This window comes from Rhipicephalus microplus, unplaced genomic scaffold, assembly GCF_043290135.1.
Source record: "Rhipicephalus microplus isolate Deutch F79 unplaced genomic scaffold, USDA_Rmic scaffold_23, whole genome shotgun sequence".
Classification (NCBI taxonomy): domain Eukaryota; kingdom Metazoa; phylum Arthropoda; class Arachnida; order Ixodida; family Ixodidae; genus Rhipicephalus; species Rhipicephalus microplus.
This window is the reverse complement of record NW_027464596.1, coordinates 2,550,307-2,569,588: the sequence shown is the minus strand read 5'-3', so window position 1 is coordinate 2,569,588 and position 19,282 is coordinate 2,550,307. Positions and strand designations below refer to the sequence as shown.

The 19,282-nt window shown below is 43.8% G+C and overlaps 1 protein-coding gene across 3 annotated transcripts; it reads left to right on the top strand.

Moving 5' to 3' along the window:
• Positions 1-2,028: 2,028 nt before the first annotated feature.
• On the top strand, positions 2,029-9,521 carry LOC142786357 (uncharacterized). Of its 3 annotated transcripts, XR_012889020.1 has the most exons (5): positions 2,038-6,299; positions 6,422-6,581; positions 6,674-6,771; positions 8,118-8,152; positions 9,232-9,521. XR_012889020.1 is itself a non-coding variant. In XM_075884010.1 (4 exons), exon 4 carries the CDS (start codon positions 6,966-6,968, stop codon positions 7,524-7,526), a length of 561 nt encoding a protein of 186 aa, XP_075740125.1. In that variant the 5' UTR covers positions 2,029-5,460; positions 6,085-6,299; positions 6,422-6,581; positions 6,674-6,965; the 3' UTR covers positions 7,527-8,107. The 3 variants fall into 3 exon arrangements, 2 of the variants coding, with proteins under 2 accessions (XP_075740125.1, XP_075740124.1); XM_075884010.1 differs by lacking the exons at positions 8,118-8,152; positions 9,232-9,521 and having other exon boundaries at positions 2,029-5,460; positions 6,085-6,299; positions 6,674-8,107; XM_075884009.1 differs by lacking the exons at positions 8,118-8,152; positions 9,232-9,521 and having other exon boundaries at positions 2,029-6,299; positions 6,674-8,107.
• Positions 9,522-19,282: the final 9,761 nt, after the last annotated feature.

Sequence of the window (19,282 nt, the reverse complement as noted above, 5' to 3'; positions counted from 1 at the left end):
TATTATCATCATCATCACACTGGCAAAGATGGCAGCTGGCTAAAAGTGCATGTGCGTATGTACAGTGGCTAGAATAGGAAAGTGTGATGAACGCGCCGGCTAGCGCGTAACGTCTTGGGAGAAAACCGCCAGATGGCGGTGGCACACGTTTGCACTTCACCCAATGCGGCGATGCGCTGCGCAGAGATTGCAATTAACCACGCGCGCGGGCATTGTGAAACATTTAAAATATATTTTTTTGCTCGTGCATGGCCTCAAATGGCGACCGAGAAAATATGTTAATTAGCTTCTGGAAAACAGGATGCCTACGCGGGCGCGCGACGGAACTGAAATATCCTCAGGTCGACAGGGTTCCGAAAGTGAGCGCGTGAAGGCACTGAAACATTTTATCGATGTGAAGTGGTAGAAGAGTGGAATGATGAACTCGGTTGTGGGTCATTGCTTGCAACACTTTTCATGGCGAACCATCATTTCCTCAAGCACTAATCTGTAAATAAAGCCCCATCATTCAAAACGTCATACTCGGAGACGAGAATCACGAGCAGTATCTAGATGAAAACCTTTTATTTTCTGCACCCAGGTCATGCAACGCATTTCCGAGTAGTGACTCACTATCTGTTTACAACAATCCATTTTTAATAATTTGCCGCATGTCCTTTTTTATCCCCAAGAAAAAAGGTTTTAGTTCACAAGTACCCCACAGAACATTGGGCTGCAAGCCTAGGTGATGCGCCTGAGCTTCACGTACTTCCTCTTTTCACAGAAAGATGCCGCTCCTTGTGGAGTACCTTTGTGTAAAAACACAAATGGGTGAGCAGAAAAAAACTTGTTTACTTGATTGGTGAGTTTACTTGATTGGTGAGGCTCGGACCATGATGTGCGCAGCCCAGTAAGGCATTTTTTTTTTCAAGGAAGAAACAAGCTCTTCCAGCTGTCACTGTGAAGCTCGTTGTAGCTAAAGGACTTTGAAAAAGTCATTTCAAAGGCGTCTACAAATGCGAAGAGCTTCTCCGAAAGGCCTACCTATAGGCGTCCGCACGAGGGGGGCAAAGCGGGCCAGTCACCTGGGAGGGGGTGCGGAATCTGTTCTATATACATCGACTAGGCAGCGGAGCACTCTTTTAGTCATCTAAAAAAAGGGGCGTAAAATCTGCCTCATACACTGATTTGATAGGAAGGAGGCGCCCTGCAAAAAACCTTGCCCCCCCCCCCCCCCCTCTGTCCCTAACGGCAAACACGCCCATAGGTTTACCCCTCTCAACGCGGACAATTTCGCCAATCACAGTGTGCTCGACCCATGTAGCACAAAACATTAAAGTAACGTTGTATTTTTGTTGCGAATGTTGAAGAAACGTTTTGTTTTCCAACAACATTGTCTAAACGTTTTACATGAAACATATAACGCTCTTTGTTGTATGTAAAACGTTGTATATATATTAGAAATACACTGTTAAAATAACGTTGAATGTGGAACATTAGTACAACATTCAAACAAAATATTGAATGTTGAATGTTATATTTAAAACATTAAAAAATGTTAAAATTGCACAAAGAATTAACATAACAGGTAAACATTCCGGTAATGTTCATGTAATATTTTATCATCATTATTTGCCGAAAATGCCCATTAACCAAGAAATTTAATAACTTAAAGCTGCAGGAAAATACTTCATGATGTACAGAGAAAATATTAAATTTTATTTAAGAAATGTAATTGGTTTTTGCTAAGTGACACCAGATAATGATAGTTACAATAACATGTAGTGCAATCAATATGTGACTATTCTTCAATTGATATTGAAACCATTCTATGCACACTTATGAACTGGTTTTACTGCTTGAAATGTCATGCACAGCTGTCATTTGGTCATGTATTTGTAGTAGCTTTCAAGTTTCTCACACATCACTGTGGTATATACTACAGTGATGTGTGAGAAACATATGTACATATGTACTTTAAAGTACATATGTACCAAACTACCATCGTCGTCGGCATGAATGAGTTAAGTCTTGGTGGGGGGGGGGGAGGTGGTTGCATTGTGGTGGGGGAGTGCTGGTGTGGCTTGGGCAAATGGTGCTTTAAATGTGCATGCCCCTGCTGATTCCCAAGAACACTGGTGACTCACAAAAGGTTGGAAAACAGTAATGCAATTTTTTTATTGAGGTCCCAATGCTTTACATGCGGGAGTGAGCCAAACAATTATTGTAATAAAAGAAAGATTCTAAGGCTTCGCTAAAGCTATCCAAGTTTGAATGATGATGATGCTCTTAGAAAGACCGCTCCAGTCCTGGGTGGTCTAGCAAAGGAACGACAGTGGGTCACGGTGCAAACAAGAGGTAAGTCGAAAGCCTTATAGTAATGTGTGTGGGCTGAAGTATGATGAGCAGTTTGGAAGTTATATTGAAATGTGTGCATTCGGTACTACAAGTACATTCTAGTGATTGTGCATTGCAGGTATATATTATGTACGCCTGGGTTTGTCCTTATCTAAGCAACACTAGCTGGTACAGTACGAGTAACAGCAGGGTAATTGGAACAGATTAATATAACTTCACGGTTTAGGTCAAGCTCCATAGACTTCATTTGGGCTGCGTTCAAACTGCAGATGAATAATTTTGGGCCAATTCATGTTTTGTAAGCTCAAAAATTTGACTCATGGTGGGGCAAAATGCAAGCTATATTGAAAATAGACAGAATATTTGTAAGTATTGTTAACTACCATACTACAGAAGATGTTTAGATTCTGGTAATTCTTAAAAGACAAGACACTTAAGATAATTGAGAGACTACATTGTAGCGTGACCTCACCAGGGCTTTCACGATCCTTTAGACTTCTATCAGCGAAGCGGTTTAGGAAATCGCGAGTCGGTGGAAAAAACTATCATTGTAAGAGGTATGTGACTTTATGCAGCCTACCAGAAAACTATCATCATCATAAATGGGTATGTCTGACAGAAATTGGGAAAATCTTACTACTCGCCCCTGGTTCACTAATAATGATGAAGGCAACAGTTAGCCCAACAAATCACTTTAAAGCAACAGCGAACCAAAGACCCTTGAGCCCCTATGAGAAAATACTAGGAAATTAGAAAGGCAACAGCAGCGGCGAGAAGACCCCGAAGCAATGGAGGGCCTGTGCTAAAGACGTGCCTATCGATCTATAAGAGGTGTGGACGCTCAGTTTCAGGGAGAGTTTTTGTCTCTGGAATTTGAATAACCGTGTCGTGCCTGTGACTGTCTATGGGCTTCTTTGATGTAAGAATCAACGTAAAAACAACCAGCATCACCTAGCTAAAGCCTATAAGCAACCATATAAGTCTTCACAATCGTCCAGTTTTGCTGTTTCGAGCCTTGAGCAGTCTAGAACAAGTTTTGCCAATTCTTGAACGTCACTGCATTAGAAGCGATATAAATATTGTTTATAGTTTCCCCATTCACTAAAATCTAAGATAATTGAAGGGGCTTTTATAATTAACATGTCAAAACATTTCTCATCTCAGTAAGAATTACTGTTCCTAACAAGTATGGTAGCGTGAGCATGTAAAGAATGCTCCTCATTCTGGCTTGTTTTCAATCACCGTCTAGCAATCAGCACCCAAAGCTACAGGCGACATGCCAGAGGCCCATGTACAGTCGTCAGTAAGCTTAGCTCGAATGCTCCACTATATGTCCTGAAGCAGTTTGGTTGACACCAGCGCCACGCAGCTTTGACTTTTGTTGCCGAGGTGTTACGCATGCATGCCAACATACAATCGAAGCTTACCGAGCTATTATCTCGTCAACAGTGCCCAGTGCTTCGCGGCTCGCCTCAGTCAAGCCAGTACAAGACACGCTGCAGAGCGTTCGAGTTAAGCTTTCCGACAATTGTACGGTGCGAAGTCGTTTAAGAACACCAGATCGACAATTGTACGGTGCAATGTCGTTTAAGAACACCAAATAGTTGAAATTCCTAAAGCTCTCTGCTACAGTGCGCTCATATTCATATTGTGGTTTTGGCATGTAAACGCCCCGATAATATTATTATTAAAACTATAAAAAGCCAGGCATAAGGACATGACAGTGAAAGTAGTCTGGCTGTTTAAATTTCAGTGCATAAAAGAAAACAGAGCAGTAGGAACCTTTAACACGAACAGTCATGTTGTACATTCTCTGTGTGCAGTCTGCTCTTGTGCAACAACATTTAAACAAGAGGCAATACTAGATTTCACACCGTTTCTGTCATGTGCACCTTGAAATTGTGTTAAATTATTGGAGGTATTGCAACTCGGTCAGGATTGTAGGCACTGCGTTAATAGGATGAGGCTAGTTTCTACATTTCACCTGGAGCACAGCCTGAATAAATTTGGCCGAAAATGAGACGTTCTATGAAAAGCATTACGCTAACGTAACTCCTTAGCCAGAACAGCATTAGGGAAGCTACATGTATGAGACGTAACACAAGTGTGCCAGTAACACACCTCGTAGGCTGTACAACATCATGCAGTCGGCCACTCGGTCAAAATAGCTGAACACTAGTCAGAAAATGTCCTGCCGAAAGTCAATCCGTGCACAGACATGACACCGCAACCAACAAAATATGGTCAACGGGCACATTCTCGTCTTCGCCGCTTCGGTGAATCATGAATGCAAAGCGTGAAGACAGCGCGCAAAGGCAGTGTGCAGCTGGGCTAGCTACCCTTGCTGGACCGCACCACGAACTGAACCTAATTGGTAACACGCTGAACACAGTAAGCAAATTCCAGGCAACATGCCGTAAGGTGGGACAGGTTGGCACCGATCAACGCACCGACCACTTTCCACGATCAAATCAAAAGCACAGTCAGCGAGCGCTGAGAGTCTCAAGATCTGTGAAGGCCAAACTGTGCGCCGAATGTCAGCGTCCAGTGCATATACATGGCGCAACACGAACAAATCACGAACGAACCCTACAGTTTTTCAAATGATGCACACACGCTCCATACGTTTCGAGACGATGCCCCACATCAAAATTTGTTACCATTACGATTTTTTCGACGCTAATTTCGCCAATGGGTCATTGCAGCTATAGCGCAGCTTGCTTTACGGCTCTACTTAGTGTAACAAGGCGTTGACTGTAACCACTTAACCACAGAACCTAGTTTTCTACATTTTAAGCCACTTCACTGGTGCAGCCCCGTTTTTACCTCTGTTTTTGCTCAACTGAGATGGTTGCACTAGTGAAATTTTACTGATGTTTAAAAAACATACTTTAGTTAGTTAACAAAAACTTCCTATATTGAATTACAATCTGTTTTGTTTTGCGAAAATGTTTTTTGTTGCAGCACTAGCAGTTTTAATCAGATGCAGCGCTTAATTTTTCTATGTTTTGGCTCAAGTTGGCAACCATGAAAGCGTCTTTCTGTTTTCTTGGCGAGCGTAGACGATCGTGACGACGAGACCGGCGAGCTTTTCGTTCACGCTTGTGAAGATAGTATATGAAGGTAAGCCTAAATGACTTCATTGCACTTTAAAGCTGCTACTCTCGATGAAGTGAATCTACTGCACGTATGTAATACTATTGTCACGCGGAACCGCGCCGTGGCTGACACAAAAGTACAGGAGGGGTCAACAGTTCCCAGGCGACGCTGCCTTAGAAATACATGAGATAGTGGCCTAAGAACTTTTGACCAACCCTGTACGTCCTACCTTTTTACGTGCACCTCAAACGCTAAGCGACATTTGCGTCTATACATGAACCACTGATGGTGCGCCCCCGTCACTTTCTATAGCGTTAAGAGACGCACGCCAAAGCGGACTACTTCGCGTAGTGCTACATGTGCAGAAACTCCACCTCCGTAGCTTTCCGTGCAGTGCCCAGAAAAGTTGTTGCTTAGTATAGCAGTTTTTTTTTCACCGATTCTTTTGTTTTGTGTAATAGTTTACATTAATCTAGTCTTATCAAGAGCCAATTGTATCATTCACCGTTTATTCAAGTGCAAGCATCAGCAGCCGATCTGTCAAACTTTATTTTATTTCTTTTTCTGTGGTATTATGCTGTGCCTTTCTTTTGCTCAAAAATCGACATGACAGTGCAATCATATGGTACATTTTTTTCTTTCCATCAGTTCTTGCAAAAGTGCTCACGCAGGTTGAGCATTTAAAAATGCAGCTAGCTGCACAAAGTGCAGTTCTGACAAGAATTGAGCATCGACTAAATCAAGACACCACAGTTGAAAATACCATGGATTTAAATGAAATGCCCCTCTACCCTGCTACAACTGAGGAAGAATTGAGGACACTTGAAGCTAGTCTGGAAAACAGCATCATTTTTGCTGCACTGGTAAGTGATGCTGTTCATTGCAGGTGCTGCAAGCTGGTTCAACAATAACAAAATGTGTTGCTTCAAAATTCCAGGACTACAAGAGTATTGTGTGAATCTTTTTCAACATCTTTTCATTCAAGGTGAAAGAACTGGGCCAAATTGGAGGTTGTGACATAAGCACGACCACAAAAAGAGTAATGAAGAGGCTTCTTCATGACAGTGTAGCGGTACTGTACAGCTATACTGGAAGAAAAGGCAAATGACGGGCAGCGGAGCTCAACATTGTTCGTCTTGTATTTGGTAAGGGGACGCAAATTTTTTATGTCCTGGTGTACTTATTACTGTTCGTGAAAAAAAATGATGGTCCTGGTTGCTATGCATATTATTTCCAGCTGCTGTACGTACAACATGCAAGGCAACAGATGCTGAGATCAGCCACGTGATTGGCGCTTGATTACGTTTTGCCAATGCAAGGCTTACTGCGTCCAAGGCAAGCAAAAACTTAACGTTTATTATTTTATCATTCAGCCGAGCTATCACTCTTTTTAAGTGTGAATACACTTTATAAGCGACCCCAAACCATCCACCGCCATCGGCGGGGTCCGCAGTCTTCTCTCTATCTTTAAAAGAAAGAGGACTTGGCGGGCCGCAGCGCGACGCTCTATCGAATAAGCCACGGACGCGATGCTGATATCGGTGTCAGTAACGCGCCTTATACCCCCTCCCCCTTCGCTCGCTCCTCCGCTCTCCTCGCTCGCTGCAGCTGCGCGCGCACCCCTCTCTCTCGCGCCCGCCTTCTCTCTCAGTCTCCCGTCGAGAGCGGGTCGTGCGATGGATGTCCCGGAGGCAACGCTACCATCAACAACGAATGCAGTACAACCGAATGCCAGCACTGCACCCGTCGTTGGAGGTGACGGTACCGTGGTGGTTTCGCCGACGTTGGAAGACAAGGCGGCGCTGCGAAGGGCTCGTGAGACCGAACGTAAGCGGGCGAAGCGTGCAGCGGATGCCGAACTGCGTGCTCGCGAGGCCGAGTGCAAGCGGGCGAAGCGTGCAGCGGATGCCGAACTGCGCGCTCGCGAGGCCGAGGACAAGCGGGCGAAGCGTGCAGAGGATGCCGAACTTCGCGCTCGTGAGGCCGAGGACAAGCGGGCGAAGCGTGCAGCGGATGGTGAACTGCGTGCTCGCGAGGCCGAGATGAGGCGTCAGCATCGAGCCGCGAACGCGGTCCAACAAGCGGAATGACAACGCAAGCGTCAAGCGGAGAAGGGCGATGAAGGCCGGCGTCGAGACGCCACTCGCAATCGTCAACGGCGAGTGGATGTTCCCGAAGCCGTTCCAGCCAGTGAACGTGCCGCGCGGGAAAGGGTGCGAGCCCTGGGCTTTGCTCGTCCGGACGCGTCGTGAAGTGTAAATAAATAATACTTCGTATATAATGTATCTGTGTACAAATGCTTCATGACAAACAACACTTAAATTCATTAATTACACTTTAATCATCATCATCAGTAATAAAACTCCCAAGCATTTCCCCGAGGGTGAACATGGTTAAGTGCGAATGCACGAGAGATGCTATGAGGGGGAGTAAAGCTAAAATCCGTTGGCATTCGCCAGTGAGTTAACGTAAACTCCCCCGTGTGATCAAATTGCGATTCTCAGGAACTATTACACCATAAAGGCACCATAGTGTGATTAATAAATATATTAGTGCGAATTATTAAATACCCCTCATAGCATCACCCCGTGCATTCTCACTTAACCATGTTCACCATGGGCGAAATGCTTGGAAAATTTTGTCCTTGCCACCTTTAGGTTTATGGCATAACTTTTTTACAGGCCTTCCTGTGTTCTTTTGTAAGAAAGAGAAAGTGGTAAGTAATGTTTATACTTACGCTTTTTTATAGTTAATCTTAGAATGTAACATATATATATATATATATATATATATTTATATATATATATATTACGAGCTCAGTTATGATCTGTTTTTTAATCAAAAGAAGAAAAAATGCAGCACATAACAACAGCTTGTGGTAATCAGTTTTATGGGAAGCAGTGTACGAGTGGTTGTGCTGCAATTTTTTGGTTTAAGTTAAACGTACAAGGTTGGTAGATGTGTTTTGGTCAGTGCAGTAGTTATGTGCACATAGGGTTCTTTCTAAGCACGTTGGCTACACCAGCTTTATTTATTGCATACAGCTGGATCCCTGGGTTGTTAGATGACAGTATTTTTCCCACGCCAAAGATACCTGATGCCTTGTCTTCAGGTTTAGATGAGACTAAGTTATGACAGGTTATACCGCTTATTTTTTCTGTCTGGGTAGAGCGCCAGTAAAAAGCACAAATTTGGATGAAAGCAGATGGTCTGGGTTGTATGGGGGCTGCCGTGCTGCTTTAGGTCATCTTGGTTAGGGAGGCTATTGCGATTACCAGCTGGTAATGGCTACAGTAATTCAGAGTTTGCGAAGTACATGCAAAACGTACTTCTTATAGCTGTAGCGTGTCATGCAAAAAGCACAGCTAAAACCCTTGCATATGCTTAATTAAACAGTTTAGCCGGAACTATATTATATATACTGACAAGTCTACTGAAAGTGTACTCCGTGTAGCTCCGGCAGCGCTGCGAGCTATCTTGCTTCCATTCAGTGATATAAGGGTCAAAAGCTTTAAATTTTGAAGCGCGTTCAAGTGCAAGCAGGCAGCAAGTGACAGCATATACCGTCGAGGGACCACCATGGCATTATCAAATGTGATGTGTGATGTAGACCAGGAAGGTAGCACTATTGCAAGGCAGTGCTGACAGTGAATATTATTGGTGGTTGGATGCAATTCGAGTTTTTAAACAGCTGCTGCGAACAAGTACTTTACATAGCACTTACAAGGCTACGTGCATTAATTTTGCCCCGCCGCGGTGATCAAGTGACTAAGGTACTCGGCTGCTGACCCGCAGGTCGCGGGTTCGCATCCCGGCTGCAGCGGCTGCATTTCCGATGGAGGCGGAAATCTTGTAGACCCGTGTGCTCTGATTTGGGTGCACGTGGAAGAACCCCAGGTGGTCGAAATTTCCGGAGCCTTCCACTTCGGCGTCTCTCATAATCATATGGTGGTTTTGGGACGTCAAGCCCTACATATCTATCTATCTACGTGCATTAATTAGGCAGTGGGTGTGAATGGTTTTCATTGTCCTATAAAAAACATCGGTATTGTTTGTGCTGCTATTAAAGCTATTTTGTTTGTTTATTATCTGCAGTAATTCCTGAATATTTCTTGTTTTTGCAAAACAAAGTGCCACGGCCTACTTGTTGATGACAGCCAAGCCTCGGATGAGCTTCGAGGAATAAAGCATATAAGAGCATCATGCAATAAGCAATCAAGACATGCAGTTGAAATGAGTTAATGCTGCCAAACAGCTGCAAAATGTAGAAAGTCGTTGAAACTGCTGATTAGAGTGCTTCGAATCAGTCTGGTTCGGTCCATGCATATATATATACAAGCCGCTAACACACATGCGTTCCACAAATAATTTAATGTACTTTAGAATACCCTACTGCATGTTGAACATGTGCTCCAGCTATGATTCGCAAGTTTTTCTTTTCAGTTAAAAAGACTTCTGACATTGGGCCTGTTTTCAGCGTTGCATGAGCATAATTTACAATAATTCTTGATGTTTTATAAATGTTACGGGGGTGTAACTTGTAACGTCACTCCTACGTTTTGCTTACCGTTATGCAAACGTTATCATAACGTTTTATTAATGTTTACATTATGTTTAAGGTAGCTTCATTTCAGCGTTTATTCAGAACGTTAGCAAAACATTTAGTTTCGATGACATTAACAATATTGTTTCACTATTAAAGCTGAACGTAAAAGTAACATTATTATATCGTATTTGTGCTACTTGGCGAAGTGCCGGGAGATGTATCTCTCGCCGAAGTGCAGCTCGCACACATCCGAGTTTTTTTTAAGCAGCTTGTCAGCGCGCGTAATCGCTCTTCGCCACTGCGCTAACACAGCTTCGTGCTTTGGAACGTCGAAGACCGCATGCTTTTTTAAGCTGACTTGTAGCCTGTAGTGAACTCCGGGACGATGCGATGACTTTGTTTTCGCGCCATGAAACTGCATACAGAAGCATCGGTGTCAGGGTGCCACCGCAATTAAAAAAAACGAGGATGAACGCGCCCGACGAAACCGTCGGAAACGTGCAAACAACGAATAAACGATTGCGCGCACCCCCACATGGCTTCTCCTAAGAGACTTCAGTGCGCTCCGTAGGCGCCGCTCGCCGCTCATCACACTTTCCTATTCCAGCCACTGTAGGGTATGTGCGGTTTGCTGTAGGAACTACTGCGTTTTGTAGATCGCGATGTTAAAACGCGGCGCATCAGTGCTTCGCCTTGAGTTTATTTTCTGTTGTTCCCGTCTGCGTGTGGTGTTTTGTCAAAGGTGAAAGTGTATTTTACTTCCGAGTATTCCATTTCGGTAGTCATGATTTGCAAAGTCGGCGCTTATATAAATGTTGCACTCTCTGTGCACGTAGACGTCTGGTGAGAATTTGGACGCTCATGAAATAGTGGTGCGGCTGCGAAGTGTTGTTACTGAGCCCGTGATCTCCGGCGGCCATTGCTCCTGCATTGCTAGAGTTCTTGCGAAGTATGTGTAAGTACTTGAACGCTGTCACTTGTGCGCGTTGCTAGCTTTTTAGCGAAGTGCGTAAGTACTTCAGCGCTGTCAGGCCGTGTCAGTCGGCAAAGCAGACAAATTGTTCGGCAGTGTAGTATAGTTAGGTGGGCTAAGGCGGTTAGCTGTGGGCATCATTTACGAAATGCTGATTGCCGTGAGCAACATGGTGATACGTCAATATTACGCAGCAACTTAGTCTGCCAATTACTGCCCCGCGTTCTCAGGGATTACAAAGAAGCCGATTTACACCTACCTATAATGATACAACCTCGTCAAGCTGTAAATTCAAGCGGTTACGGTACACTGAGTGGAAGAGCAAGGTTTCGTGCTGCATATTCGGTGCGCCTACGAGATGAGGCCGAGAGAGATGATGGCAAGGAACTGGTTGATCACTTTTTGGGGTGGCGGACAGCCTTAACGATTTCCCCGTGTGTTCGCGTGTGTCTAAGCTGCATGGTCTCCATACGTGGGCTGAATTGAGGTGGTTTCACACAGTATTACCTACCTGCTGCTACAATAGTGTTATTATATAGCCGGTCATAATAGGACCATTTATTGGGTTTTTTTGTTCTATTTAACTTTTTTCTTTTTGTTTCTACCTCTTTCTTTTCTACCTTTGCCTCACTGTCTCTCCTATTTCTCACTTGCTTCATTTTATTTCCACGTTTTTCTCTATTTTGCTCTCTTTCCTTGGTTCTCTCTTTTTGCAATGATTTTCGTTTTTTTTTCATATATTTTGTCCTGGCTCTCTTTCTTTCACTCTCCCAGTTACTTTTCTCCTGTCACCCATCAGATTTATTACAGGCCACACTGAAGAAATCGGCGTACGTGTAGGAGGCATTGGTTTTGGAAGCGAAGCAGAAGATGAAGAGCACTGAAAGACTAAAAAGAACGAGGAGAGCGCGTGCCAATTTATGGTGATGATCATTTCAAAAGTTCACATTAGCACTGTGAATTCATTCCAACAATTTTATAATTTAATAGTCCATGTGATTACATTTAGATATAATTCAAAAGTTTCTTGGCCAATCTCCCTGAATGAGTGTGAGCCAATCATTAAAGAATTCATCATTTCTGTTTGGTCTGCCTGGCACAACGAAAAGTCTAAAGGAGTACCGACACGATTTTTAGGTGCAGCAAAACAGACGTTTTTACTTTGTTTGACATGTAGTGTTAACGCTTTTCCGAACAGGGGCTGGTAAACACCTATAAAATATGTCACTTCAATTTTAAAGTTTTCAGCTCCCTAGGCGTTCTTAGTCAGTCAAGATCTTTATTATATGGTCCTTAGGAGTTTAAGCTTTGAGGCACCAGGGTGTCCACGAGGGACTCCAGATATTTTTTATGGGGGGGGGGACTCCACCTGTATTTCTGGAAGAGCATCCCTTTGAAATGGTAATTTTTCCGTCTCTGTGCTATGGCGAAAAAGAATTTGGAGAAGAGGGGGCACGGGCTCAGAGTGCCACCCCCTGGCTATGCCCATGCCTCCCAGCATGTGCAGAGAAGCTCCACCACCATCATAGCGTTATGCCGCTTGGAAATAGCCCAGGCTTGCGAAATCTGCGTCCAGCATGCAGCCTAAATTGCAGAAATTACTTTTTGGGGGTGCTGGACAGCTGTTCACTCATCATGAACCACGTGTGACTGACAGCAAAGGACATGAGGTGCATCTTTCATGAGTTGCAGTTTGCCCGTGACATCACGAGAAGACTTGACACGTCACAGCAAAGCCTACCTTTCGATACCAAAACCAAAATAAGTTTTAATGTGGTGGTATTAAAAATATATCCAATGTATTCTCAGGCACCCCGGCAATTGTGTTCTCGACACCCGTGTTTTCATTTAGAGTTTAATGTGTAAACTGTATAGTAGCGTTATATTAAATTTATGCACAGCGTTTCGAGAAAGAAAATACCTTTGGACTCTCTCTAACATTTGTTCACATCAAAGTGCAGCCGCAGCCATGCCCTGCACGCTCGTCTATATCCGAGGTGAATACCTCATTGAATTGTATTGAAGCCCTTGAATGAAGAAGCTGGTGTTGCATACAAAATGAAAAAAAAAATTTAGTGTAATTATTGTTACTTTGATCAGAGGACATATGTTTCCTCCGTGAGATTGAATAAACATTCTGGATTTACTGAATTGAAATCTGGATATGGTCAACCTTGTATGTTTGCTCAAACGGGGGCTAGAAACGTAAATTAAGGCAGCTTTGCACTAGTGGTGCCAACAAGCCTGAAGAAAGAGGAGAAGTCTTCCTTGTTTCTCTTGAGCTATCTCTTGCCTCCTCTCTAATCTTTTTAGTGTTTTTTCTGTCTTTATTGCTCCTATACTTATCTATTTCCTTTGCCCTTTCTATTTTTACCATCTCTTTCCAATTCTCGCTTGCTACCTCTTTTCTAATTGTATGCCAAGCAACAACCGCACAGGCACCTAAAGTGCTTCACACCTAAAAGCACATTCGGTGTGCATGATTTCGCGCTATGATGTACAGCAGCACTAACGCCACGCATGCTAATTTTATGGTCACACATTTAAGTCTACGCATATTACGAACGCTTGAACATTACATGTCAAGTTATTTTCAAGCACTTTCTAGATTTTACATGTTAGAATAAATTTAGCGTTATAAAAGTCATCTTAAAGGCGTGGTGCCACCAAATTCGTAGCATGCGTGTTCTTTGCTGTAAGCGTTTGCTTGAGCTCCAAGAAGCATGATGCACGCACCAAGATTCATGTATTTCCGCTGAGTAATTCAATATTGCTCTATTTATTTGGACCGCTTTCGGTTTCGCGGCACTGAGTTGGGTAGTGATGTCGATAATAGGTGGCTTGGTCACGTGATCACTCGAGGCTGTGACGCGCATCGTGCTAAATTTCGTCTGCTCTTACACACAGGTGCCACACAAGCGCCAGCAAAACACAACGCCTTCCCAGGTTTCGATGCGTAGCACTTAGCCAAAAAGCGATCGAAACTCTGCGAGTAATACAGCAACCGATGCTTTGCTGGTACGTTGGGTACGCTCGTTTCGGAGATGGTGGAGGTCACTCACGTCACTACAGACCTGATGTGACGTCACGACAACTGTCGTTGCTTCTCCTATTGTGGAACGTCAGTGTTGCTGCGCAAGCGATGGGACTAGATCACAAGAGTGAGCATTCAGCTACACTTTTAGAAGTGTATTAAAATATATCGTACGTGTTTGTAGGGTCCAACCCTTCGTGTGGAGAGTCCTTGTATACAGAGAAAATCCACAACAAGCTTGGGATAGCCCAGAAATTTGGTGGCACTACCCCTTTAAGGGGTTTTAGATGACAGAAAGTTCTGCGATGCATTTGATGTTGTGAGAACGTATAGGCGACATCATTTGCAACGCCTAGTTTTTGTCTAAGGGAGAAGTGCATGCGACGTTAATAATACGTCGGCTCTCTAGACTGTAAAGATGGTACATTATGGAGATGTTGATTCGATGTTATCAATAGACGTAGACGTATGGATCTTATTTCTACGTTAGCAGGATATCGGTGGTTCTCTGGGACATAGCCATGGAATGTTATAAGAAGGCATTTGATTAAGTAGAAATATCAGCAGTCATGCAGACACTGTGGAATCAGGGCGTTCACAAAGCATATATAAATATTCTGGAAGAAACATACTGAGGACCAACTGCCACCATAGTGCTCCATAAAGAAAGTAACAGAACACCAATCAAGAAGGATGTAAAATAAGGGAATAGAATCTCCTCAATGCTGTTTACTGCGTGCTTACAAAAGATTTTCAGAGGCCGAGAATAGGAAGACTTATGCATAAGAGTTAATGAAGAGTACCTTTGCAACATGTACTTCATTGATCACATTGTATTTGAGTAACTCAGGCGATGAATTGAAACTCGTGAATACCTAATTATACAAGGAGAGCTGAAAGGTAGGTCTTCAAATTATAATACACAAAAGAAAAGTAATGTACAACAACCTGGGAAGAAAACAGCGCTTCGAGATAAGTAATAATGCACTTGAAGTTGTAAAAGACTACGTCTACTTATGACAGGTGATAACCGTGGAGCCGAACCATTACATTGAAGTAACTGGAATAAGAATGGGGTGGAGCACAATCGGCAAGCACTCTCTAATAATCACTGGTAGATTTCCACTATCCCTGAAGAGGATGGCTTATAACAGCTGCATGTTGCTGGTACGCACCTACAAAGCAGAAACCTGGAGGCTTATGAAGAGGGTTCAGCTTAAATGGAGGACGACGCAGTAAGTGATAGAAAAATGATAGGTGTAACCTTAAGAGACAAGATCAGAGCTTAGCGGATCAGGGAGCAAATTGGTGTTAAAGATATCAAATCAAGAAGAAGAAATGGACATGGGCCGAGCATGTAGCGTGTAGGCAGAATAACCGCTGATCATTAAGGATAACTGACTGGGTTTCCAGAAAAGGCGAGCAGGTTAGGGGGCAACAAAGTTTGGTGAGCTGATGAGATTAGGAAGCTTGCGGGTATAAAGTGGTATTAGCAAGCTCACGACCGGGTTGACTGGCAGATCATGGGAGATACCTTTGTACTGCAGTGGACGTAGTCAGGCTGATGGTGATCATGATAAATATTTTGATTTGCCTGTAATGATGTATCAATGGCGGCTACGCAGAGCGTCTGTTTTCCATGTCTTCTCGGTACAGGCTATTCTGTGCTCATGTCTATAATGTACTCTGTCTTCTTGGTTGTGAGGGTTTTCGGACAACGTGTAAAGATTATGCACAAAGGGGTTCGGGTAATAGCAGAGTGCTGGTGCTCGTTCCATTACAATACCATGTGAGTTCTTCCAAGCAATTGAGCTCTGACGTTAAGTAATGATATCATCAAGACGTTGCAGACTGCAAAAATTGGTGACTGCACCATGACGTCACCTGATTGACGTCATCAATGGGCATTGTCCGTTGGTCTAAGACGATTGGTCAAAGATTAGCCGAGCCTGGAAACGATACAGAAGACGCCTCACGTATGCGTGTTTCGCCACCTTGTTCGACCTACAAGATTCGTTGATGCGGCTGTGTTTGCTGGGAGAACGCTAGATGTGCAGCCGGATAATGTAAAACGCTGACGAAAACAGAGGCGGCACTGGTCCCACCCGCTCCTTCTCATCCACATTCATTGAATAGAGTGGCTGCAATTTTTTTAACTCCGAATTCATTTATGTCTGAGCTTTCACCAAGATCACCAAGGAAACTGTGCGAAATACATACATGTTGGGAAAGAAGAGGCAGCTTAAACATCAGTGACAAAAGCAAGTCAGACCCTTTCGTGTTACTTCACAGATGTGTTCCCGTCATGGCAGTACACCAGTGAAATACACTTGGCAATGGAAAGCAGTTTTCATTTGGCTTGCCTGGGAGCCAAACCTACCACTCATCAGTGCATAGCAGTCGGAGTCGGGTACATTTAACACACCACCAATGTTCACTCATGAAGCCATACAAACGTGCCTTTTAACTTCCACATCTTTTAAATGCGACGCATCTCTTGCACATCTATCTATCTATCTATCTATCTATCTATCTATCTATCTATCTATCTATCTATCTATCTATCTATCTATCTATCTATCTCTCTATCTATCTATCTATCTATCTATCTATCTATCTATCTATCTATCTATCTATCTATCTGTCTGTCTGTCTGTCTGTCTGTCTGTCTGTCTGTCTGTCTGTCTGTCTGTCTGTCTGCCTGCCTGTCTGTCTGTCTGTCTGTCTGTCTGTCTGTCTGTCTAGCGGCTTATGACTTTTAGCTCTCCTAGCCATTCCGATAATGGATATCGATACAAAATTTGGTATGGCATAACATGACTGATGAGCTTAAATGAATAGTGATAACACAAAAATCATTACATGTACGACATGAATGCCATGACTCATATTTCATGGTTTTCCTTGCTTGCGGTGGTTTCGTTCACATGGCATTGCAAAACTGGCACGGTATGACATGACTGCATGGCGAACATAAGTGACAGACACTAATGTGTAAATCATGACATGCATGTCATGTAAGTCACGATTACATGACATGCCCATGGTGATATTGCGGTCGTTTCGCTATCTTCACATATACTGAATTTCGTATTACGGGACGTGATTGGATGACTAAGGTGTATAACTGATGAAAACATAAACTCATGAGATGTGTGTCATGTAAAAACAAGACTACATGCTTCGCTCATAGGGTTCTCGCAGTCGTTTCGCTGGCTTCAGGTGTACCAAAGATGGTGTTACGTGCCGTCCATAAATAAAGGTATACGACTGGTGCAAACATGATAATCATGACATGCATTTAATGTAACAACGTTACATCGTACCACGCTCATGATGCACTCGTGGCCGTTTCGCTAGCTCTACATACACCAATTTTGCTATCACGTAACATGAATAGACGACGAAGGTAAATGACACGTCCAAACATAATCATGACAATCGTGTCATGTCAAACAGGACTACATGCTACACTCATAGCGTGCTCATGGCCGTTTCGCTAACTTCCCAAATACCACATTTATTATCACTTGACGTGAATAGAAGACGAAGGTAAATGACAAGTACTAATTTGATAATCAGGGCATAGAAGTCATGTGCAGCTATAATTACGTTGGCCTCGTAATGATGTGCTGATATCATATAAGCCACATAGCATAGCATATAAACCATAGCATATCAACCTTCCTCATTCGTGCTTTGCATATTATCGATCCCCACTGTACGTGGGATCTTCCAATTTTCTCACACAGCGACCTTGTTCGCGTGGGGCAGCGCCACCTTTTTGGATAGGTAAAGAGAACGATGGCGTCAAGGAGCACCGACAGAACGTGCTTCAGTAATTTCGGCGCTACGGCCATCTCAATGCCTTCTTTCGTTTAACACTGGGTACGATGTGACCTACTTATGGAATGTGGGGCCGCGACTGAGAAGTAGCGACTGATGGCATACAAAGACATAGTGGACATAGTGGACCGCAACGAGCGGCAATGCTTTCCTGGGCCTCATCTAATGTTGACGGGGCAACAACAGCTAGACGACATAGACAGCACTATGACGTCCGAGTGCCGTAAACCCTACACGACCGCGCGCGGCGGATCTAAAGTATTTTCGCACCTACTGAAAATGCGGCCGCCATAGTCGGGCTTCGCCAAACGTGGGTGGAGGGTTAGACAGGCAGGTAGGCACACACACAGACAGATGGGTAGGTCGATCGATCAGTCGGTCAGTTGTAATTTGCTTAGCATTTATAATTGCTCAATATTTAAAGATGTAGATGCCTTTATAGATGGTGAAGATGCTAGTGAGGGACCTCGCCTAATGAACAGGTAGCAATAAAGTTGGTTCCTGTAAACAAAATAAATCAGTGACTTTCAAAAGAAACGTTTGGTATATTTTTGTCTCACAATTGAACGTGGTTCTTCGGGGTAAGAAACTGACGCACTTCCGCGGCGCTCGAGTAAGGTCCATTCGATTCGCCCTGCACTTCCAGAACTAGTTCACAGTGATGCCCTCTGGATGTCGTCTTCGTGCAGGTGACATATCAGCAAGTGCAGCAGTGATGAGATGCAGAAATGAATACGAGAGTGCAGATGTCGTGCAAGCCTGTACTACTTGTCGGTTGTCTCGAGGGTTATGGAGGCTCTGATTTGTCAAAGACGGAGCCGCTTACGTTGTTTGGCATGTGTCTACCGGAAAAAAATCACTGTCGTACTTGCTACACGTCGCTAGAACAAAGACGAATACAATTGGCTGTGTTATCTACTGCAGCTGCAGCCATCTTGTACTGCAAAGACTCGGCACTACCTCACGAGCAGGCGCAAGAAATTCGTGAACTATAGTCTTGCACGACAGCTGCACTTTTTTGAAACGAATACTGTGGTGCCACTGCCGCTATGATGAAATTGTGAAACGAATGCTGAAATACGGGACCTCTGTGAACCATTTTAGTAAGTGCAGGTGAAACGAATGGACCTGTACTCTTAATCGGTCATGCAGTTCAGCCATTGCCGTCGTGTCTGAGTGCCATTAAGAAGCCATGGCTGCTTTACGTTTGTCGCTTACTGAAGGTATGCGTTGGGCGTGCATGATTGCACATGTGACTGAGGTGCACCGAACTGCTTCTCGCTCGTCTTGACACCTTGTCCTCAGCTTGGGGTGCCCAAAAGTGATAGATAGTCTATATTACCGCGGGTTTATTACTGTCAAATGTCACGACAGTGGGCAAGCTGGAAGTGTTAGTTTCATTACTGGTGGTTATTGATAAAATAATTACAGGCATATAGCATACACA